We start from the raw sequence: 25,533 nt of genomic DNA on the forward strand, positions 1-25,533 counted from the left end.
TTTCACTACCAGACAACTGTCACCAGCAAAAAAAAAACAACCAACCAACAAAAACATCTGTCTTGACATTTCCATACTACCTTCTTGCCTTTATCTTGCTTCTCTACAAAAAGAGAATACCTGCATACTAAAGACTAGATAAATTCTAGCAGAAAAAGGGTTTAATAACTTTTCTCAAGGTCAAGAAACAATGAACGACAGGAATCTAAAAATACTTAATTCTTGTCATATTCTTTAAACCATCACGCGGTCAGTAGCTTAGGATCATTACTATTTTGTACTCCTAAGATGAATTGCTGTGCTGCTCCCCAAAAGACTAGCTATTAACACTTGGCAAGGAGTGTCAAGTAGCCCCCAGCCTCTCCTTTCTGACTGCATGTTCTTGCTCTTCTGAGACTCCCCACGTTGTGGCAGCACAGCTGTTTGCAAAGCCATGGAGAAAACCAGATCCTCTCCCAGTAATCAGTGGGTTACGCTCTTCTCCAGCCAGGGGCTGTACTCAAGCTCCCATGTCAAAAAGCTGCCAAGCCATCACTAAGTTGTCTGGGCATTTTACTCTCTTTGCTTCAGAAGTCTAGGAGCAATTCCATAGGTGGCTACTCATTGAAGTTGGCCACGCTGAAAATGCTGCTAGCCTCTACTTTATTACTCCACACCTTAAGATTAGGGAGCTAGAACTGCTGTAGTGATAGTGTAGAGAACAACTACGATTTTGACTTGAAAAGCAAAAGGAAAACAAGACCTTGGGTACCCAAAAAAGAAAAAAACCAAACATTTCTGCTATGCATTTAAATATTCTTTGGCTTTTTTTAAACATGAGAAATTACAAACAATTAGGGTGAATGTTATTTAAATAGCAAAAAATTTCAGAAACCTGTTGATGTAAATACTTATTCAGAGAATATGGCTGAGAAACTAACCCAGCAAAACTAGGCAAGGTGAGATTATTCTTTTTCTTAATATGTGGGGGATAAAGCAACTACTAAACACACAGTCTATATGTGTGTGTACATATACACACACAATCACAAAATTATACACAGTTTCTAATAATCCTATTGCAAGTTATGCTTGAAAGAATAGTGTAACTTGGAATTTAGTAAACTTTAAACAAGAATGTATTTTCTCAAGCCATCATAAAACCACTAATTTGTCAATGTATTTCCAGTGGTTACCTTTTGCCTCTGAATAAATGAAGTTGTAGGACTGAAGTCTCCTTCACCAATTATATGTAAAGACCATGAAGAAAAGGCCTAGATTTACTCCACCTAGCTTTTGACTTTCAAATTAAATTACTTGAGAAGCAGGGACATCGGCTTACTCCGAAGCAGCAAAAGAACAGAACCTTCAGGGGCAATTCTGACTCCTGATGTGAAGCATCACCAGGTGGTTTGTCCTGTCCCTCTGCTGCTGCGGCTGCTGCACGGGGCATCTTGGCCCCAAACTAAGCTGAGATGAACCAAGGACACAGCAAGAATCCCAAAACCTGACTTTCATCACCAAATCTCATTATACTAGTATCAGAAAAAAGCTGATATGAGACAGCAAGTAAGAATTCTTAAGAATGATTTCTGAGGTCTAAATATTATTATGCTCACAGCCATAAAGAATTCTCTCAATGTGGCAAAAGAGAATACAAGACTTAAAGATAAACATTTATGATAACAGTCAGTAAAACAGCAGTAACAGCAAAGCACACTTATAAGCATATTCCTAGCTGCTTCATCTTATGTTGAGGGTAAAGGTTTTCTGTAACATTCTATAACGTTTATTTTTATCTCAATGTTCATTCCAAAACAAAAAACAACCAATCTTCCCAACTTCAATATTTTCAACAACAAAGATAAGGCATCTGTATAACATTATCCGAAAACAAACTACTGAGAAGTTTTGCAACACACATTCTAATAATAAAAAGGTCTGCTTAACACAAACATCATTTGTTTTGGTTTCATGTTTTATAGCAAGAATGAAAGACCAACCTTCCTATTCTAGAGCTGCACTGTAAATTAAACATGAAAGGTGAAACAGATGTCTGACTCTGCAACAGAATTAGACTTGGTAGATTTACATGCACAGAAAAACAGTTGTTAGAGCACCTTTTTAAAGAATTAAAAAATTAACTGTAAATTTACTTTTTTGAAACATGCATGGCCACACACTCTCCATTGTACATTACATCAACTTCTACATCAAGTAACAATAACAGATGTTACTGTTTTCAGATTCAGTTTCACCTGAGAGAGAGATGCAGGCATTGGTAAATTTGCATGCATGATTAAACGCTAGGGAGTTTGCTGCATTTATAGCATATATTGGTTTTTTTTCTGTTGACAGAATACTTTGTATTTTGATTTTACCCATATCCTTTTGCTTGACGTAACTAGAAATCTGCTTTGAATAAGTTTCTTTTATTTCCTCCTTGTGGTAGCTCTATTAAAACACATCATTAAAAACCAGAAATTATTATAGAGACAGTCTGATTATCTTTATGAGCATCTTAACAATGATAAACAGAACAAATGTTTGCCTTTGTTCTGACTTGAGATAGTAAAATTTTGTAGGTCTAGATCCAGACCTTTTTTCCAGTTCTCGAAAGAAAACAGCTTTAGAAATAGCATATTTCCACTGGATGTTTCTGAGGACTGATAAAGCATTTTAAGTATACATCAAGTTACACTTGAAAATGAAAAAAAAAAACCTTTATACATTTTAAACATAATTTTTAAAGTTATTTTTGAATAAGATATTATTTGTCTCCACAATGCACTCTATAATAAATATTCACCTATGTGACTTGCTGTAAGAAGCACATAAGAAACATGGTTTTTTGAATTGTGCAGGAAAGGATTTTTCTGTTCATGCATAAGATTTATGTAGCACTGTATTGTATGGGAAAAAAAAACCCCTCTGGATTAAGAGGAACAAAAAGCATTTACAGCTTTGTGTGGGCATGTTTGTTTTTTCTAGACTTTGGCTGAAGTCTTTCTTCTGCCACATAACGTTCTCCAAAGGTCAGAGCAGGCGCAAAATTGTGCAGATACAGTCTTGATCTGCATATACTCATTTTGCATTTGGATACATGCACATTTAAAGTCAAATAACCATTCATACTACGCAGAGGTTCTGCCCTTTCGATATACGTCCTGTATCAGTAGCCCAGCAGTTTCTTCTTATATTTTAGCTCTTAATTACCAATTCAAGTTATTCTAAATGCTCTGCCTTAAATACATTTGATCCTGCTTCCATGACAGGTGATCTAAGCTTCAGTCCTACGCTAAGAAATCCAGACTGGCATCTTCCATGGTTATGGTTCAATCCTGCCTTATGCAGAGACAAGGAAGAAAAGGGGGGGAGAAATAATTTCTTTCTTTGCATTAGCAAAATTTGATCTTTTCAAAAGATTCACATACAACAGTTGAAAACAGAATTGGAATAACTCATGCCCCCAAGATCTGACTAATGCAATATAACATAGATATTATTAACTAATATATGCAACAATACATAAATACGGCAATCCTTCCACCAAAACTTCTATTTGGATTATATATTTAAGGTTATTGCAGCAAACATTAACTTACAGAGAGGCAGTATGCACAAAGGAATAGCAAACTGAATGTTACAGCACAGTTCTTGCAATGGGTGGCACAGTCTCATTAGCAGAAAACATACAGAAAAATACTCTTATTCTCCTAATTCTAAGATAAAGTACTTTTAGAAAGATGGACTGCAGGTTTGCATAGAATAAACATGATCTTGTCAATGAGATCTTGAAACTACCTTCTGAACCTAAATCCCTCACAAATGGTGATGACATCTAATGCACAAAAACGTTGTAAACATTTGAAAAACATATCAGTAAAAGAAAAAAGAATAACCATTCTAAATAAAACTGGGATCTGCGAGTATGTGAAATTAGCGACTCCTCCCTATCAATCCTGGATTTTTATACAGTATCATATATCCAAATATAAGTTCCAGAGCCAAAAGCTTTGTGAAGAAACTGCTAGCAGAATATTAAAAGGCAGGTTCACTGTCTGGGCACCCAGCCAGGAAGTTGCATATTCCCAGCCCTGGACAGCAGGGAGAGCAGAGCCCCCGTTCCGGAGTAATAGGATTACAGCTCAGAGATAACTCATAGTCTTTCATCTTTACATGACCAATATGAAGTTTCAGCCTTGGTTGTGAGGAGCTGTTTCAGTTTCCTCTCACCAGGAAATGTTTCCTTCCCAACTGTGCAGCTCCCCTCCTGCAATACGGCATGTAGACATCTAAAAATTAAACACTATTTACAACTGAAAAAAGTTAAGTACGTCCTTCAGATACCACTCAGCCAACTGGAAACAAAGCTGAGACATGAGATAGAAAATTGTTCATCACCTTTCTTGCTGATGCCTGATCCCTTTTGAGGTGTTATACAACTGCACTGCATGTTTTGCAGGCAGCAAAACAAATCAATTAAGAAGATTTTTCTTTCTGACTCATTCTCCTCAACAAAGGTATAGTCATAATCACAGATCATCAAGGTTGCCAAAAGAGTGAAAAATACGCACATCCCTATTCAGCAAAAGACGTTTTTGCACATAAAAAGCTACACTTTTGTGTAAACCTGGGCTTATCAGATCTAGCTCCATATATGCTTTCTGATGATGTCTGAGCAACTGAAAAACTGTCCTTGTACAACACAAAGGCAAGAGCTGCTTCTCAGAGCTACCAGAAAGCAGTGGATCTCGGGCTTTCTTAAACATACGAATGAAAGAAAAAAAAATTGCTGTAATTTCAGATTTTAACAGCCTGATCAAATATATCTGTAGGAAGCAGTGTGGCCTACTAGAAAAAACTACACCGGACTTTGTTTTCTGTAAGTTTACTAGACCATATGTAACATTGTCCTGTGCATTACGAAACTGAAACTGCATGACTGACCAGTATCAAGTGTTCAAACTTCTTTTCAAAACATGGAAAGGTGTTCTTTGTTAGTGAATTTTAGAAAAAGAATCTACTTTATTTAATCAGATAAGAGGAAGCGTGAATTCTAACATCGACTGTTGAGAAATGTAATTAAAATACCAGTTTGAATTCAAGAGCAAATAGCTACCTCTGCAATATTAAACCACAGTTTTTACAATACATTACTAGTAAGGCCAATGAAGTAGACGGCAACTTCCACAGATTTCTGGAAATTAAGATAAGCCACTCATTTCAAAGAAGCTACATGATTTTGCACCAGTCTTCACTGCACAACGTTTGAAAACGTAGTAGTAATCAAAAAAACACATTTTTTTGTTTAATTTTATGTATGGTTGGTCCAAGGAATTAAAGACCACCTAGCTTCAGTTACACCTGCTAAAACTTCTTGAAATGATTGTTACAAAAGAACTATTCAGAAGACAGTGAAAGGATAGTATCTACCAAAGCTGATGATACACCCTTAAACTAGAGCTGACCAGCCAAAATTTTTCCCTGCCTGCACAATGTATCCTAACAAATCCTAACAACCGCTATACAGTTTTTTCTACTTAAGAAATGTTTAATGCCAGGGGAAAAAAAATACTAAAATAGAAGTGTAGGTAAAAGTGTCTCTATTTCCTACAAGCAAATAGTACTACTAACAAAGTGGAGCCCAGGGCTCAACCCAGACTACTGAAGTACATCTTTACCATGCTGTGGTCTGGTGCTGCCTTTGTGGGTATACTAGTTTTGGAGCGGTTTCCATGACAACTTCACTCTTTTAACATTATCCTTGTACTTCGTACTTATTGTGGTTATTCTGCTTCCTCCACTGTTGGTTTCTGAGGATTCCACAAGTTATTTTGGGAGTGGTATGGAATGTAATTTTCATGCTTAACCTCCTGATTCCCTTTATGTATTTTCATTAATTCTGTGGTATTTTGCATACTAGCTAAGCAAAGTTCTCATCCTAATTCATGCATTGTGTCACTGAAATCAGAAAGAATATTTATATGCATATTTGAAAAATACCAGGGCTCAACTGTCAAATATGTGCAAAATAACTGAAAGTCTTTTAAAGAAAAACTTAACAGAGGTGATTATATCAGATTTCAGTATCATTCTTCTTATTTAAACAACTCTATTTAAAAAACTGAATAAAAATAAGTAAAAATTGCTAAACATTGATAAGAAAGTCTCCAAAATATGCTATGCTGTTTTACATTAACACATTCTAATTTTCCCTTCTCTTGTTACATGATAGCTCACATAAAAGCAAAAGGGAAAACCAGCTGACAATATTGAGAAAACATTTGTAACTAAAGCATTAAGTGGTGTCAGAGGTGTAAGTGCAAAGGACTGGTATTTTTTTTTTTTCCCTAAATTCAGTTATAACAACTGCACATACTGCTTGCAAAAGCAGCATTAAAACACACAATTCTGCATTACAGTTAACTCCTATACTTGAGAAGGGGGAGGTGTGACAAATTAAGATTTATCCCTGCAGTGCTAAGCTGCTTTGCCACTATCTTTCATCTGCAGAGGACACCAACAGTTGCCAGCAGAGGTTTTCTCCATTTTATTCAGCACCAGCCAATGTCAGCCCCAAACTGTCTTACACTGGGCTACTATCTTTCCTGAGAAGTTGTATCTTCATCCTGTGTTACAGATATCCTACGGTCTTATTTATTCAGTCTTCTGATATTAGAAAAAAAAAACCATAATGCTTACTGCTTAGTATTTATAATTTTATCTTAGTCACTAGAGCTTAAAACTAAGTCTTTATTCCAGCAATAAACACACTTTTATTCCAGATGACATAAATTAATAATGCTTCCAAGAAACAATGAGATCAAGAAATAATTTTTAATCAAACAACAATTGCTAATTCTAACTGCTCACTAGAATTACTTTTAAGACAACCTCAAGCTGTCTCTAGACTGTATTTTCAGATAATTATCATGCTGCTAGGTTGAGAGTTGAGAATTTTATTATTTGCTTTTGATAATTTTATGATTTGTTTGAACACAGGACTTAAGAAACTTGCGATTCCTTTACCTGGGAGGATTCTGTGTTATTATCTTGCTCCTAGCCATTTAGCATCTGTAACGATGCTTTAGTTCACTTGAGATGAGACTTCTTTCAATAACACCGGAGCTCAGAGAACCAGCGTTACTCCTGCTAACATCTTTTCCCAGGGAGACGTTTGGAGTTGTAAAAGCTAACTCACTCTGTTGCTTTCTGCAAACAGATATACCACAGAGCCTTTTGGCTTCATGTAGCACTAAGTCATTTTGTTTACTAGCACTTTACAGACTACACAGTGTACATTCACAGATGTACACATACCAACCTAGAATACTTTTTTAATTTCACTTCAAAAACAGAAAGTGGCTAGGCCAACCACAGTTCCTCCTTATCCTGTTTCTTGGAGTTAGGTTACAAAACAAAATTGGGATCTCCTCTGCCCAGAGCCTTTAGCCAGATCAGATGCAATATGGCTACAGCTGTTTGCTATTCATGTATAACAAAACAACACCAAAAAAGCGCATCTGATTTGGGCATGGAAATTTCTGTCTTTCCAAACTGGAAATGAGCAAGTCAACAAAATAATAAATAAAGAAAAATGACAATTTCTTTGGACTTTAAGAACCTGTCAACAAAGGCCTTCTGACACGTTACTAGGGTAACTACATAGTCATAGAAATGAAATGTGGCACAGTCATTAAGTTAAAAAAAACTTGCTGTCAAAAAGTAAAGAATATCATTAAAAGCTCTACATTTCATATAGCAGAATGAAGGCATTTAAGGACCTGTACTAAGACAATTTATTTTATGTATTTATTGCAGAAGAAGACGGGATATAACTTAACTGTCATTTAAAGTGTATACATCTTATTGGCTCAAAAATAAGGGCAGTTTGGGAAAAGGTTCTGTATAATTTGATGCTGCGATGTGAACCATATCCAGGATTTGCAATGAGCACAGCTATATAGCCAGAGGGGAAACATTAAATAAAACAAGATTAAGCATTATCACCTCATGTAATTCTTTGTCTTGCTAAAATGAACAATAACTTAAGTATAATTCATATATTTTAAGAGAAAAATATAAACTATTAGACAGTTTAAGATTCAGTATTTTACAAAAAGACACAGTTGTAACAGTGGGAAATGAAACGTGACTACATCAAAACCACATTAAAATTGGCAACAGCTCTTGCAAAACTATTAAAGCATATATTCTGTTGCTTCATGCATGCTCTTGTCTGTTGAGATGAAACTTCCCCTATTTCTGAAAAAAAGGAAGTAGAGTAGCTTTTGACAGCTTTCATCAAAAAGTTATACGACGTCCCTGTTTTTAAAGTGAAATTGTTATAAAAACCAATTCCTAGTCTCTTTATTGAATGAATGTATTTTAAAAAGAATGGGAAATTTGGAGTTCTAGAGGTAAGTTATTGCTTCCTTATGTACGTATCTTTAAAACAATTTAACAGAAACCAACTGCAAAGAGAGCAACAACAACAAAAAAATCAATATAGTCAAGCCAGTGTCTTTCAGCTCTCTTTAATGTAAACAAGTTATTTTCAAGTCAGTTCTACAATGAACTTTATTAATTACAAAATTCACTATGATGAGGTAGGCTATTTAATACTTACAGAGTCTGTGACCTGCCAGTAGTTTTCTTGTGAGTCTTAAGTAACGACCCTAAAGCCACATGCCATCTCACGAAAACAAAGTGAACTCTTCTGACAGGCAAGTTAGAAAGTTTGCCTCACATACAGTTTATAATGACCTAGCTATCTTTATGCTGCAAGTATGACATCTCCAGAGATGAGAAAGAGCCATCTGAATAAACATTTGGTATTCCTTGAAAACTGGCTATTCAAGTGCCACAAAAATAGCGTCCTCTGTTCTGTAAGTAAACTTCATTCATATTCAGCACAGTAGTGGAACATGTTGCTTCTGATGATGCCTTTCAGATTAACTGTTTAGTTTGTTGTTGGGTTTTGAGGTTTTTTTGTTGTTGGTTTGTTTTTTGGTTTTTTTTTTAATTGGCGGATTTAAACAACTAAACAATTAAGAAAACTGACTACTATGAGAAACTATATGAATGCTAATCCTATTATTTATCATCCAATTTCAAAAGAAATTTTAATTTAGAAGCATGTTGCTGATGATAATCCTTTTCAAATTCCGATAAGTTTTTTGCACTTGCTGCTTGCCATTTTACTGATTAGTGTAATTCATTCAGAATTTCCCTAATATGCTAGGGATAAATACAAATGGCCACAGGAAAAATTACATTACTTGATAAAATTATTAAAAACAAATACAGACAAACAAACCAAGATAAAATACTTCAATTCTCTTTACAGAGCTTGATGTGCAAAATATGCAAAGGGAAAACAGTTGCTTTACTCAGGCTTTCACAACTAATGAACTTGTGAGCTTCTATCGGTAGATTTTCATGCAATGTAGTAACAATATTCCTCCTCCAACAGAACTGCTGAGTATCATGATAAAGTTAAACACTGCAAACAGTTAAACACACAAGATAGTCAGGAGTAAGTACTGTTCTTGTCTCTTAATAGTGTAGCAATGTTACTTTTAATGGAATTATGAAAGCTTTATTTTGCCCATGACCCCAAGAACATCATTACAGCAATGAGGATACACCAGCATAGCTGTTAGAGATGAAGTAGTTTTAAGACTTCTCCCTTTCTCCTACTCCTCCTTTTATCTCATGTTTATTTTTTTATTCTTTTATTAGTCTGAAGGCTTTTTGAAGCAGAGGGCTATCTTATGTTGTGTGTTTGTACAGTGATAGGGAATGCAGAATTCCATTCCTTTTGGAAAATTATCTAAGCCATTTCTTGCTTCAAAACACTCTGCTCACTCTGAAATTCAATTCAGTTAATGTACTTCCCTCACACAGGCACATTCAGCGCCAAAGAAGTAGTCTTATGAAATTTTCATTCTCCTCTAGCAGTTATGTAGCATACCTAAATTAGAGAAAAGAATCACCACCTGAAACAAAACTGGGAACAAAGGCTTTTAGTAAATTTCCAGTTAAAGATATGTCCACATAACAAAATTCTTCTAGCATGGATGTCAGTGATGCGAAGGGACAGAACTACTGGCTGATAATAATACCAAGAGCGGCATTTAGCAAAATTGCCTTTTTATCAGTACTGCTGCTAACAGCAGATGATTTATACAACAGAAATACGTGTATTTTTCCTTTTGTCCTGACAAAAAGCATTCATCTGACACACCTTAGCAACTTCAGAATATTGATATGCCACCTTAATGCTTCCCTTTTATAGCTATTTAAGCCAATGCTGGCACTGTCCTGTCATTTTTCCCTTACATCAGCACTGTCACTTGTCTGGCTCTCCCGTGAGCTGGTCTGGGGAACCAAGAAGATTACAAGTACAATCAGCTTTTGGGTAGTTTAGTTCCTTGAACCAGATCATCATAGGGTTGGGCAAGCACCAGACCTGTCACAAGGAAGGAGGTGGGAATGGGAATACGCTGCCAGAACTCTGGCTGCATTGACTTGCATTGCTGGAAACTGTTGAGGAAAACAGTCATGGTAAAGATCTAGCCACTCATTATTCAAAAGTCACTTCTGCACTTACTAAAGCTATTGACATGCACCACTCTGAGAAGATGCGTTATTGACTGTTTCACTTAGTATCACAGTCCCATACTGGTTTAGTGCTGTTCAGAGATTCAAAAGTATCTTCTTCATATTGCACTGGCTCAAAGGTGAGGTCCCATGATGGGCCACTGAAGACTAAGAAGTTACAGCAGCATCAATAAACATGGAAACAGACATCACAAATAGGAGAGTTAAGTCTGTACACTAGCTCATTTTTGTATTTCACTTTCAAATGTTAGGGGAGGTGTGTGGTTTTTTGTTTGTTTTTAGTTAAATGTAACACACTAAAGTAAGGGTAATTAATTCTAGGGTTATTAAGCCCACCAGAACAACTTAGCTTGCTACTAAGAGACAGCCTGAAGTTGTTGCTGCAGCCAAAAGCAAAGGAGGCATTTTCAGGTACCTCAGCTATCCCTGGTGATCAATAGGAAACACGTGACAGTATTCTTGTTTATATGGTGATCCTTAAACTTTCAGACTTCCCACACCAGAGATGTGAAAAATAGCAGACTGTGCTTCCTTCTTTCAGGTTACTCATAAACTCAGTTAGTGCACCTTCACTAGCAGTAAAAAGTAGTTGGAAAGAGCGAAAGAGTGAAAACAAGCTTGGCTTAACTATAAGAGTACCCATTTCTCCATGTTACTGGAATGTTTTGAGTTTGTTTTGGGGCTAATTCCTGTTCAAACTCTTCTGACCATATTCCCCAGCAATGATCACAGATTTCACAGTGTAATGTAGTTGCACAGACCTGTGGTTCTGACCCATGACTATCCAGCACTGAAAAGCAGAGCAGTTTGCCTGAATGGTGAACTGAAAGATTTGTGGCATCCGCAGAAGTTGAGCAAGTAAGAGAATGAGAGAAGGGCAAATAAAATCATTAAAGGGTCAAGCACTTGTCTTATAAAAAGCAGACTAAAAAGGTTGGGCCTCTTCAATTCAAACAGGAAAAGCTGAAGGTGGGGCAGGAACATGACTGAACTTTACAAAATAAAAAAAAAGGCACCGCATGAATTGAATAAAGCCTGATTGAGACAAAGGCTGTGAAGGAGATGAAGGTTTACTGCAACATGCTAATTCTTGCTGAAGCACTCAATTGACGTTTCTCCATTGCGGTTTTACCACCTTCTGATTACAAAGTATGAACTCTTTTCCTAGTAAAGTACTGCTTAGAAATACAAGTGAAAAGTCATCTTCTGTAATGTGAAATCTAGACACGTGCTACCAAAAAGCTTTGGTTTTACAGCATAAATCTGTATCAGGAGAACCATTACCTATAAGATAAAGAAAGAATAAATTCCTGTGCAAAAAGTCTTGCCAAGTTATTACTGTATCATTAACTAAGTTACAATAACTTCCTTCAGAACACTGTTTTCTGAGTCATGGTTATGACTAAACATTTCTAGAGACAAAACCCAGCCTCTAAAGTTCTCTTTAAACAAGAAAGCTCAGACAGATCTAAAATACTGTTCAGTGAGATACGAAGAAAGTAAAGGGACAGTCTTCTCCAATTCATTATCAAGCTAGATGGATTCAAAAGATTCTATCTTACCATGGTGATTCACTGTTGCCTTCATATTAAGTAAAACAATTTTTATGTAGACACAACTTAAGTTCTAGGGTAATGGTTCCCCCCAAAACTTCAGTAGACTGTACAGTTGTCCTTCCATTCTCTGTTCACCCACCATTTTGAATTACTGCATTAATGCAACTTTAGAAAAATTCTTTCTGAAAATAATAAAATCCCTTTATTTGTCATGGCCTCCTTCAGTTTCAGATTTTCTGAAACAACAATCAACAGACTAATTTTTAAGACTGACAGTTTAGGGTAACAGTCACTTAGTCCTCTGTAGTAAGGAGAGATTTAGCACATTTTAAATGCTGATCAGTAAATTGATTTGGCTATTGGAGTACGACCCTACTTTTTCACTTCATGTTCTTCTCCATAGAAAAATCAGTAAAAATTAAAAATCATATTGTAGAATAGCATGCTTCAGGTAATCAGAACCTTCTTAAAGCCAGGTTTTTGGTGGAACTTGATTCAAGCATGAATCTGTGCTTGAGTAGTTTCTTGCTCTAGGCTATAGGTAATTAGCTAAATAGAAAATGTCTCAAAAATATAAACATGGCTACGTAAAGGGGAAAAAGGTTGTGTCTTTCACTTAGCTTCCAAATCACCATTCATGCTTAGCTGTTTTACACTGACCTCTCTCTATAAACACATGCAATCCCACAGAATACTGCAAACCCATCTTAATCCAGAAGAGTAAAAATAAACAAGAAAAATCTATAACTTTAATATTGTAACTTGCTTTTACATACATTTAGAACTGCTTTAAGAAACAGTATGTCCTCCTAAAACCAAATATGATAGTTTAAGTAGGTGCATTAAAGATACAAAGAATCTCTCATTACTATTTTATTGTGAATTTTTTGCTTTAGGTAAATCTTCTGTTGCAGGTACTTTAGTTGGTTTGTATCATGAACGTAGAGCATATTCAACAGAAAATTTGAAATGCCAATGGAAAATTAACATTTACAGTAAAGCCTTAACTTTTGTTGAGGTATGAATACCATTGCAGAGTGGTCTGAAGGAGCCTTATTGAACATTACTTAGGCAATTTTTATTGCCTGACATACTTCAAAGTTATTCTGCAAGTACTAGGTCTTCTTTCTCTCTAAAAAGATTCTTTCCCATTTCCAAGTCGAAAAAAAATGTGTTTCCACATGACATATTTGAGATGTAATTGACAGTTAAAATTTCTTTCAAGCATTCCATACTATAATCATGTTACAAAGCCATTAAAAATGAATTAGAGGGAGTTACAATACGTATTTTAGATGAGTTTGGAGAAAAATTATAAAGCTTCATTCATTATTTTTTTTTTTTTTTACTCTGTGCTATTAATTCAGTCAGCTTTGTTTTCTAACTGCAAATTTCTTGGATTTTCCATCACTAAACATTGAAAACTGGAACAATCCAAACAATATCAAATTAAAGCACTGTATTTGAGTAATTTGGCAGCTACTGTAAAGTAAGACAATAGGCAAAAGAAGTGAAACAATATGAATTTGTCAGTTCCATGTATAACCTGAATTAATTAAAGATTATTGGGGGAGCACAAAGAAGCAAAGACCAAAAAAGTATTCATAAGTGACACTTCAGACGACAGGGTCTCAAGGAATGCATTTAAGATCTCAAACCAGAGAGTTTAATTACATGCTGCCTCTTTTAAACAAGCACAATTGTCATTGAAGGAGAATGATGTTTCTAATCTTACAAGATTCTCAAAACATGGGTCACGGCCCATGAAATATGTAAGGCCCATTCATAACTGCATTCAATTAAAAAAAATAATCCCAAACTGGGGATTGGGGCATTTGCAAATACAAAGCCAACAAATTATTTCTTTGATATTGTTTATCGGGTGGTCAAAACTAGAATTTGAGTGACCACCAAAAGAAACTTGTGAACAACTCTATAACAATAACATGTATCACTGCTTGGAGGATTGTATTACTGGAGGACTGCTTCCCTGCCAAAGATTAAGCTCTAAAGGTTTGACCAATTTCTCTACAAAACCTTTTAAGAAAAACCCCAAAACACAAACACAAAACAGTATATTATTTTTCTTTTAGCTCTTATATCAGAATTATTTAATTAAATAGACTGCATCTGATTTAGATATGAAGAATTATTTCACCAAATTAGAACAGCTGAAAGAAGCTTGATTCTTTAATGAAGCAACATTAAACAGTCATTTACCTTATGCCTGAAATCCAAAGTTTTACTCTCCAGACAAGAAACAAACACTCCAAGCACTTACACAAATAGTCAGCTAAGAAATATGAAATATCAGATGACATGAAAAAAATTAGGAACTGTTATAAACGTAGATAAATAAAATCAAATAATGATTTCCTATTTACTTAGAGTTTTAAACAGTTTATATAACTGTGCTTACACCTTGGAAAAGATGACTGCCTTACCAAGGAGTGATGATGAGCATTCTATATTTATCCTCCACAAACTCGTCTGCAGTTTAATTCTGAATGCAACAAACAGACAATACGTTACTCATAAGTATTGTGATGCTGATTTCAAGCCAAGTGACTTAAAGATGTCCAAAAAATGAGACATGAAACATGTGCTCTACTTCTTAGTACTTTAGAATATTTCCTTGCTACAGACAAAATGGAAAGGAGATACTACATTCTGCAAATAGCCATTTAAAACAAGAAAATTATCTCAGTTTACAATCTACAGATAACATTCTTGCACTACCCATTTTCCTTAAAAAACTTAGATAGAGCGACAACAGGTGTGAAGAGCTCTGCAAAGCTTTCCCTTTCACACAGCCGTGTGAAAATAAAGATAACATTATAGGGCAACTCACCAAGCTGATCAGCAAGACTAAAATTGTTTGTCTTCTATGAACGGTCATGCATGTTTTTTTATCTAGACCATACACAGCAGCCCTAAAATACTCAGGCTACTCTTACAGAAATTACTGTTCTTAGGAAGCTTTAGGTAAAGTTTTAGTTCTACTTTACTTAGACTAAATATTTAAAACTGAACATCGCTATCTTATGCATTAGTCTCTTAAGAGTAAATCAACTCTCTTCTCTCTTCTATCTACTAATGCCTCTATGGCTAAACAAAGCAACGTGGCATTTAAGTGAATATTATTAATTCAGATCTCCTGAGGATAACTGCACTATTTTACTGCTCTAGTTTAATCAGAGGTCAACTTATATAGTCAATTATGAATGAAAATAGATTAGAACAAAATATATTTAGTATAGCAAACAATTTTAATGAAAATTGCCAAAAGTTCTGCACTGATTCATTCTTATGTTTAAAATGTCAATTTAGGACATTTTCACCTGCTTTTTCTTTCCAGGTGTAGGCTTATGGCAGAGTCACACATGAAACTTCAGGTTTATGAAACACAGTATTTGACTGGAAGTTTTCAAACGTGAATTTATCTTTCAAGTAGTACCAACAACAGGATTTCAGATGAACTCAAGCAATATCCTTCCACAGGCAACTGTAACTTTTAGCTCTGACAAATTCTTCTAAAGAATTATTGGAGCTAATGACACCAGGAAGTCAAAAGACAAAGAGCAGACAAAAAACAGCCTATCAGCTTAGCTATTAAGTAAGTGGTCAAAATCTATTCCTATGAGTGTTAAGTTACAGATGTAAAAGATAACCACTCTAGCAAGCAGTATGATACACTAGTTTCATTATGATAACTTTGAGTTGCAATATCCAAGTGTAGGAATTATTTGGAACAATGTGCTGTAAGGCCACAGAAACTAGGAAATGTAAATTCTTCTTGCTCTGCCCTGATTTTGTTTTCAGGTCAGACTCATAAAAGTATTTTCTAGGATTGGAAAATAAGTTATGATGTTAGTGGTACGCAAAAAATACTTTTAAGCAGCAACCAATTGTCAGTTCATATTTTAGCATTAAAAGGAGTTAAGGCTGCACTATCATTAAATGATATAATCAGTTCAGTCTTATTAAATCAAAATTTTAAAATTCTATTTTTTTCTACCTGCTGTAGAAGACACTAAGGCAAAAACAAGCTCTCCTGCAAGTCACATAGGTACATTACAGGTAAGATAGTTTTAAATACAAAACCAAAAGCTTAGATTAAGTGAAGGAACATCATTAGTTTATTGGACTTGAACAAATGCTATTATCGAAAGTCCACTATCATTTGCCAGAGATGACTTTGTATTGGCCACTACTGCAAATATAAGTATATATGAATAATTAATGTAGTTGTAATTTTCCAAAGATAATGCATTTGGGTAATGCTGTTCACCATGATTATGGCTATCAGTTTCCACAACTCTTCTTCCCTGAACCTAAAGAGAAAGCAGAACAGGCTTTTTAATCAAGCATCACTTAATTGCTGAGAGTTGGAAAACTTGTCTTCATAACTTTAGATTAAATACAAATATTTGATATTCCAAATTCCTATGAGAACCTTGTATACACAATGCTTCCAACATCTTAGATTCAGGGTAATAAATGAGATATTACAAATGGGCAGAATATTCCAATTCAAACTAAGAAGCATGAATGCAATTCACAACCAGACAAATACAAAGGATTCTCCAGTAACAATTTGCCAGCTTCTGTTAAAGTTATATATACATTATATCTTTTCTCTACATACACATAACACACAGAGATACCCTGTATCTTATATAGTATACTGCCACATATATTCTACTGCTAAAGAATCTGTTCCCACAGAAGACTTAAATTAGTATTTTTGTAAAGATGGTACCCATAATTCTCATAATGATGGCCAAAAGGCCATTAATTTCTTGGAGGAGTATCCTCTAGCGAAGAGCTCAGAGACAACACCAACTAAACACTAGGAAAATACCTTTCTGCAATATGTGTTCTTATATTAATGTACAATGTTCTTACTGCGAAAAAAGGCTGGCAAACTTTACTGAAATATAGTCCCATCACTTTATTTCATTCAAAAGATTAACTCTGGAAGATATCTACATTTTAATTAGTTATGTGCATCTGTATGACAAAGATTCTCAATCAGGAACTTTAGCAAGAAAAAGCCACAGAACACGTTAGGCATTTTAAAGGCCTGTTTTCACACCATCTGAATATTAACTACTGGGAATTTAGAAAGCAGCTTAAAGCTGATGAAAGTCTTCACATGGTTACTTAAAATTACTACAATTTAACACTTACTTATACGTATTTATCTTAAAGCAACCTTTACTGTGTGCACTGAACTGACATTTGATACAATAGGGTAATGTAACACACAATAAAGTAACATGATATAATAATGTAACTCATTTCTAAAGCAAATTGGTTACAATTAACTTGAACATTAGGAGGCCTAAGATTTTTCAGGGGACTTAACGTTATTTAATCAAGAGCAGTTTTACTCTTAAAAAAAAAAAAAATCTAACTGCCAAATTTCAAAGTTGAAATCAGCCCCCAGTGCCAATAGTATGCTTCTCCAGTGGCTTTCAGAACCGCAGCAGCCCTTTCAGTAATTCTAAATAACCCATGAAAGGCAATCAAAAAAGTCCATCAATAGCAACCTCCAAATTCTCTTTATAAGGGCGATCACCTGATACTGAAGTATTGCAAGGGTCTATAAGTTGAAAAAGGATGGAAAACTACACCATTATTCATTAGCCAAGAGCAAAAAGAAAACAAAACAGCCTAAAAGTGGCCTCTTTGAAGAGGCTGAAAAGGGCTGGAATGAAAAGTCCTATACAACCATAAACCTTTGCCATCAGCAGTCTGCAGTTACATAGCTCCTCTGATCACAAGAGACTTGCAACAGCAGTAGAAACACTTACGAGTATTTCTAAACGTTACTTAGAAGTTAGTGAATACAAATGTATGAATTGTCAGAGCTAAAAAAGCTTTTGAAAACTAGAACAAACAGCTTCAAAGGAAATAAGCTCTTCTACTAATTTGGCTAAGTTATTAACAAAATAAGCAAGACCCTTGTACTTCATTGGGAAGAACTTTGACATACAAAACTAGTTATCATCAGACATAGCATTTTTTTGGTAAATAATTTAATCAGTTAGGCTTTTATATAATACTGTCTGAATCCTTTAAGAGTCGATTTTGAGGTTTTATTTAAATATTTGATACTTTGTCCAGAATATAAAAGTTACACAACTAAACCAAATACTTCTCCTTGGGAAATCACAGCATGTAACCAATCTAACCTATGTTTTATTACAAGTCCAAAGAATACAAAACCTTATTTATCTGGCAATTCTATTTTATCATATATATGCCAAAACCCTGTCACACACTGACTCCTAGGATCTTAAACAAAAACAAATGTAGTTTTGGCAAATGTAACTGACACGGGGTTGTTTGAGGTTTTTTGGTAAAAAAACAAAACAACAATAAAAAGCCAACCAAAAAAAAAAAAAATGCCAAAAAATTACACCTCCACACCCCCACTTAAAATCCTTAAAAGACAAGGTCTTCAGAAGTTGACAGTTCTGTTCTAGTTCATAGTTTTAATTCCACAATTTGAGAAGGTACCGAATGGCCATTCTTGCAGTTTGTCCTTTGAGGTGTACATCCAAGAAAGAACAACCTAACACACCCTTGCTTTCGAAACAGTTTCTTGCCAAGCATGCTCTGATGCAGGAAGACAAGTACAGTTAGTATCTGTGTGCAATCTTTGTTCTCAAACTAGATGGAAACAAAACAAATGCTGCTGAACACACATAGTAAGAGACTCTTTTTAAATTGGGATTTTTTTTTTCCCCAGGAATACTAGTACCTGTTAATTTTCATATGTGCTACGTTCACCGAGTTTACCAGTGTAACTACTGGTAACTACTACAATTTTTAAAATCGGGTTTAATTTTGAAAAACTCAATTTCAACAGTTAACACTGTCATTTCATGTTCAGAAATAAATCTCAAAGTGAAAAATCACATCCAACTGGAAAAAACCTCTCTTCTTGTACACAAAGTACACTGAAATGCAGAATTTACCAGCTGCTTTGCTCAGGCACCTTCCTTTACAGACTACTGCTAATACAGACGTGCCTACAGGATAAATAAGAAGTGAGAAGAGGTTTGAGAACGGGAGGGGAAACGCATGTGGGGGAGGAGGAGAACACATTTAGTATTGTGCCGTTGAGGCTTCCCCACTCATCTCTATGGGACAGAGCACCATATTCATGAAAAGGGAATCAAAACTCCACCATGAAGTTTAAAAAAAAAACTTTAATTGCAAATACTGTTAGAGACAATATTATGTTTTTATAGTCACCATGTCTTACAATACAGCAACTGCAAACATATATCCCAGTCATTTCAGTAAGAAACCCCTCTCATCTTCCACACTGACATACATACCACCACTGAGAACCACCATCTAGACTATGTATTAAACAAACGTCAAAATAAACTATATGCTCTTAAAATAGAACACTGGCAAATTGCTAGGGGAAAAAAAAAATCAACCACCTAGCATTCTGAACTAACTGTGGCACTTCTGCTCAAATTTACAAGCAGGGAACATTACAGTACAATAAAATCTAAAATGGTTTCTACCAAAAATAGCACAGGTTTCGTGAGTACCCAGATTCATAAACTCTCAAATGCAGTACTCTAAATATAAATGTTTCTTGACCAAATTAGCTTTCAGAAATACTGTAAACGCTATTATTTCTCATACTACTTTTCTCGTCTCGAGAATCTGTTCCAGAGTCTCAATTCATGTCACTTCCCCAATTCTCTTATGCTTACCTTCCATGATGCTTTTTCCACACTATCCCTAAATGAATCGTGGAAGATTAATGCCCTTTTAGAAAGAGGAAAAGTAGTGAAACACCAGCAGCATTATGTCACTGTACCCTGCTTGATAAATTCTAGATAAGCACCCTTAAAAACACCACTTCTACCAGTATACTTAAAGATTTAAAGATCAAACAACTGCGAGAAGTTAGGAGACCCAACACAGGAATCCTGGGACGTAAAGACAGCTAAGATAACACAACTATTTAATTCAGTTCCACATGGAACAAGATAGGCGAATGCCCATTAAAGGCGATGTGAGCTTGGCCCAATGAGCTACTACACGAGGCACACAAGTCAGGTTTACTGTTCATGGACTTCCTTCCATACAGAAACTTTAAAAAACAAAAGTATGAACATCGCACCTAAGACTACAGTTTTTATAAGACCAGAAGCCATGCTGTCCAGGAGTTCAAAAAACCAAAATACAGGAGAAGAGAGCGATTCACCAAGGGGCAGGGTGGAGCAGAAGGCGGGACAATGACCTAATAGGTCTTTTCTATCTTTAGTTTCATGAGCCTCCGTGGCCAAGAGGCGCCTGGATCACACGCTCCGCTCCCCGGCCGGCGCTCCACGGGAACGGGAGACAGGTCCCTCCTGGCAGGGGACCAGGCGGGCACAGCACTCACCTGCCCGGTGAACTTCTCCAGAAACTCGGTGCTCACAACAGATATCCCCAAGGTGACAGCGCTTTAGAGAGCGCCGAACTCAGAAGCAGTGCTACGAGTCATTTTTTTTTTTAGCGACGAGCAATGCTAGAAATGCTCCGAGTTGCCGCTTGCCCTTACCTTGAACACTTTTCCGAAAGCCCCATCTCCCAGCTCTCCGATAATTTCCCAGAACTCCTCAGGGTTCAAATCCCTCTTGACGTGCTCGTATTGTTTCTTCTTCTTCTCGCCGCCCAGCTTGAAGATCTTACGAAAGTTGAAGAAGGACATTTTTCCTCCTGCCGAGGGGAGCCCAGCCTCCGGGCGACCGGGCGGCGGGAGGGGGCGGGCGGCGTCTGGCGGTGCCCCCTCAGCCCGCCGTCACCATCCGGGGCGGGCGGTCCCGCCGGGCGCGATCCCTACGAGGGCCGAGCAGAAACTCCTCACGCCGCCCGTAGAGCCGTCACCACCGGGCGCTGAAGGGAAATAACACCCCGGTATTCCCCCGGAGGGGCCGGGCCCTCGACGCCAGCCGCAGCGGTGCTCTCCCGCGGCGGGCTCTGCCTATTCGGCCGGGCCGGTGACCATCGCCTCAGCAACAAGTGCCGGGCTCCCTCCTCGGGACGGGCGGCGGCGGGCGGGGCGGAGGACGGAGCCTGAGGAGAAGAGGGGCGGGCGAAAGGATCACAGCTCCCGCCGGTCACCCCGCCGCCCGCCTCAGAGGACGGGGCGGATATAAGGAAGGGAGGGGGCTGCCCCGCTCCCGGCCGGTGTGCCCTCACGGCCCCGCGACGTCCCGGGGTGGCGGAGCGGAGGAAGAGGACGCTCCCCTGCCGGTCTCTCTCCCGCCCTCTCGCCGAGCGGGGCCCGGGCGGCACCGTTTCCTGCGGGGCGGGGCGGCCCCTCCTTCCCCTCCTCCTCCTCCTTCGCTGCCGCCACCGCCCGCCGCCGGCGCGTGCGCGCGCCCCGTGACCCCGCCCCGCTTCCCGCGCTCCCGGAACCCCCTCGCGCCCCAGCCGCCGCCGCCGCCGCCGCACCAGCGCACGCGCGCCACTGCCGGGCTTCGGCGCATGCGCAAAACGCCACACCGACAGCACCCCCCGACAACCGTCCGCCGCCAGCAAAGGTGGGGGAAGAGGCGGGGCTTTCCCCTTCCCACGTGACGCGCGGCGGCGGCAGCCAATAGGAGCGTGCAGAGGCCTCCGGCGGGTAAGTTGGTGTCTGGCCCCAAGATGGAGGCCGGTGCCCCTTTTCCCCTCAGGGCCTGGGGGACAGCGTTTGGGGTGGGCGAGTTCTCGTCTTTTTTTCCCCTCCCTTTTTTCCTTTGGGATAGATAGGCTGTGTACTCGCAGTTGCGAGGAGAGGGAAGTGGCTTTTCCCTTTCATCCTCTGGTAGCCGTTATGGGTGGAGGTGTGTGGAAAAGGTATCGTTTACTTTCTGATGAGTTCCTTATCCTGAAGGATACCTTGTTCCTCTTTACTTTCTCCTCAGCTGTCCCGTGTAGGGAAGGCCTCCCCAGCCGTATGGCAGAGGGTGATGTTTCCTAGGTAGAGGGAGGGCTTCCTTTCAGGGCTGGCTGGGCACCTTGCGTTCCTCTTTTCAGACCAGGTAGGCTCCTCCTCTTGCCATGTTGCTCCCGGGTGACTGTGGGAGCTGGAGGGGGTATGAGGCCCACTTTGTTGTGATGGCAGGTGGTGCCTCCTGGAGAGTTTGAGCTTGGGAGTGTTTGAGGAGTATGTTGGTAGAAAAAGGCGATGTTGGAAGACTTTCTTTTGTTTGTGGGCCAGCACTCTTGCTAGACCTGCTACTAGTTTGTCACAGCATTGAGAATGTGATGTTAATGTGCTGCATATGTTTGGTATCTTGTGAGATTTAATCAGTGGGACAGCCTTGAATTTCCTTATCACACAGCCTTCTCCCACAAGTGATTCCTTCATCAGCCTGAAGTATGGTTGTATTTTAATAGTTGTGTTGTTTATGTGCCACCAAATGTGTGGTATTTCTTCAGATGAAAACAAGAGGTATGCCCATTGTTTGGGTAAGGAGCAATTAGCAGACATCTTGGAGACAAAGTTTTAGGCTGTGATGGGAGGCAGGAAGTCAATCTTGCAGTTAAGGCAATGATGTGAGACCTAAGAGATCTGACAATGAGACAAACACCCAATAAAAATCATGTAACACTATCCTCGTGTGAACCTCAGTGTCTGCAGTTACCATTAATTTAAACTGCATTATAAGCTTCTAAACATCAAGCCTCTGGTGTGTATCATTCCTCAGACCGTTTTATTAGCATGACAGTAGTTTGCTATCTAAGGAGTGTCGTCCATGTGTAAACCGAGTAATAATAATGAGGCATTGAGATGCACTGGTTATGGGGATCATATGGCAGCCTTGACAGTCTGCTTGAAAGAAGCATGGCTTTAAGGAATTGAAAGTGCTGGGCTGAGTCAAGAAAGGGATTTCAGTAAAGGAGTTTTCTAATGATACTGGTGTTTGAATGAATCTCAATGAAGATTAAAAAGGTGGTTCAGAAGGAAGCAAGGATGTAGAAGCAGTGTGGAACTGAACTCTGCATCATGTGTTAATGATGGTTTTTCAGCTGAAGCATGTTGGGTTAGAAGCCTTTTAAGAATATATTGGTGTTGTATGTTGAGTGGTGCTAATGGTATTTATAGAGTACAGGAACATGCTGTGCTAGATGCTATCCCACAACAAAACAAGGAGATGGCCCCTGCCAGAAAGAGTTTATGCATCAAACAACAATGTTGTGTCATGAGTCAATTTCTATAATCTGTATAAAATCAGTTTCAAGGGTAGTACTATTCTATGAATAGAGAGCCTCTCAAATACTCCTGGTAACCTAATAGCAGTCCTGATTTGTACTAATCAGAATTTGTTGTTCAAAAATGGTCTTGGGCTTTGTGGTTCCTTTGTACTGACAGCTTGGCCACAAAATGTAAAACTATTGAGAAGGGTATTAAAACCAAGACTGTTTATGTATGCAAGGGTAGTACCAAGAAACAACAGCAATCCAAATAGACTGTTTTCCTTTCTCCTCTATGATCTGGCTGGTAGTCTGCACCTATTAACTTAATCTGCAAGTTTCATGCAGATAGTTTGGGTTAAATACAATAACAAAGCAAGCGATTGATAAAATTTCTCCAGTGTTCCCAGCAGCAATTTAGCTTCTGAAATCTTAATTTTTAAAATTCAATGGTTTTTTCCTCTCTATAATACCTTTTTTTTTTTTGTGTGCCTCTTCAGGTGGTATGATAGCTTTTGATTTCTATGTTAAAATACAGTGATGGCTTTAACAATAATTTAAATTTACTTTTTAAGTTGAGTATTTTGATTTTAGCTCACTTTCTCTTGGATAAAAAGTGCTTTGGGACTGATTTCCATCTGTTTCTTTGAAATGACTAATTGATAGAGGATGGGGCGGGTGTGGAAGAAATCCAATGCCATAGCATGAAATCCTTGTATCTAGGAAGGATTAGCTTTTCTTCACCTCAGGGTTAATGTCATAGGGCAGCGGAGGGCAGGGGGATGTATGTGTGTATGTTAGCGTTTGTAATAATAACTGGGAATAAATGCAAAACTAAAATAAAATATCTTGAGCTATGGGTGAACAAATGTAGTTGAGTTAGCTGCCTTAATAAGGCTAGCAGTTATGGGGCTGGGATACCATGGCTTAGCTTTTTCTCAGGTCTATTGATAAATTAACTTTTGACTGTAAGTAGTTCATATACAGCATTTACATAATATGTTAATTTGCTTTGAACATGTGTGTGACAAAAAAGGTTCACCCAGAGCAGAACAGGGACAGTAGTGTCATCCTACCAATGGTTAAATGCTAGTAGGTACTACAGATGTGTTGCTTTCAACTTTAGACTTTCTTCTTCCTGTTTCAGAGAGCTTTTAGTTCATATAATGTTGAAAATATAAGATGAAAGGTTGGCACAAGAAAGGAACAGTTAATCTAGTGATAAAGTTTTGCTTTTAAGTTCTATTTTTTTTGCTTACTCTTTAACAAATAATTCAAGATAAAAACATTATATCTGAAAAGGAAAACTGTGGCTCAGTCTCAATTTTTCCCTTATTCTTTCTTTCACTTCAGAGTTACGACTTGTCACTCAATCCTAAAAATAAACTCTGTAAGGTGAAGGTTAAGTGCTAGTAGCAAACCCTTCCCAATTTGCACTGACTTCCTGGTACGGAGGAGGCTGTATGAAGCCTGGTTTTTTTTGTGTGGCTTTTTTCTTTTCTTTTTTTTTCCCTGCTAGCAGGAGTTTTTAGCAACTGTAAGTGGTTCCAGATGGTAAGGATAAAAAGGTAAAAGTGAATTATAAGTATATTAAAATTTCTCCTTCAGGGATTTAATGCGATGCTGCTTGAAAATACAATGCTTCCTTAAAATGTCAGAGTAAAGATATTAAAGAATTATCTTGGTTGTGCATGAAATACACTGTTTTAAAAATAGCTGTAAATTTTTACTGCAATCTTTTTCATCTCTTTGAGATTTAGAAGCCTCCTTTATGCTTTCTGCTGCTTAATATCACCATCCTTTTCCATTGACTTCATTGCTTGCACTTGCTACTGTTCCTAACTCCCTATTTAAGTTCTGCTTCTGTTTCATTTAAACTGCCCTGCTTCGTTTTCTCTTAATTGAAAAGACACACTTGCTTCAGAAACTTGAAATGTGTTCTTCACAACATATACTGACCTTTCACTGCAGTCCTACATCTTGTCTTCAGTTCTTTCAAAATATTTAATGGTATATTTTTAGATTGTCTTAACTTTCTGTCCACCCACGCTTTCACTGATCTCCTCCAATCTTCTTTCTGATGTTTGAGTTCATTGAACTGCTGTAAGGCCACAGGTGGCTTGTTCGTGGTTAAATCGGAGACATAATTCTTGTTTCATCC

At 37.7% G+C, this 25,533-nt stretch overlaps 2 protein-coding genes across 4 annotated transcripts in view; one reads left to right on the forward strand and one right to left on the reverse strand.

Annotated features, from left to right (window-relative positions):
* Positions 1 to 21,559, reverse strand: part of SLK (STE20 like kinase) — a 50,938-nt gene extending 29,379 nt beyond the window's left edge. For 2 of the 3 annotated variants that reach the window (XM_063337953.1, XM_063337952.1), the window contains exon 1: positions 20,749 to 21,559. In XM_063337953.1, coding sequence (XP_063194023.1) covers positions 20,749 to 20,898 — 150 coding nt within the window. In that variant the 5' untranslated portion in view covers positions 20,899 to 21,559. The remainder of the gene's footprint in view (positions 1 to 20,748) is intronic. The other variant, XM_063337954.1, reaches the window with a different exon arrangement.
* Positions 21,560 to 21,784: 225 nt separating this feature from the next.
* Positions 21,785 to 25,533, forward strand: part of STN1 (STN1 subunit of CST complex) — a 48,887-nt gene continuing 45,138 nt past the window's right edge. Inside the window, exon 1 of the mRNA XM_063339326.1 lies at positions 21,785 to 21,816. The gene's annotated coding sequence lies outside the window, so the exon portion shown is untranslated. The remainder of the gene's footprint in view (positions 21,817 to 25,533) is intronic.

Source organism: Chroicocephalus ridibundus, chromosome 6 (assembly GCF_963924245.1).
Source record: "Chroicocephalus ridibundus chromosome 6, bChrRid1.1, whole genome shotgun sequence".
NCBI lineage: Eukaryota > Metazoa > Chordata > Aves > Charadriiformes > Laridae > Chroicocephalus > Chroicocephalus ridibundus.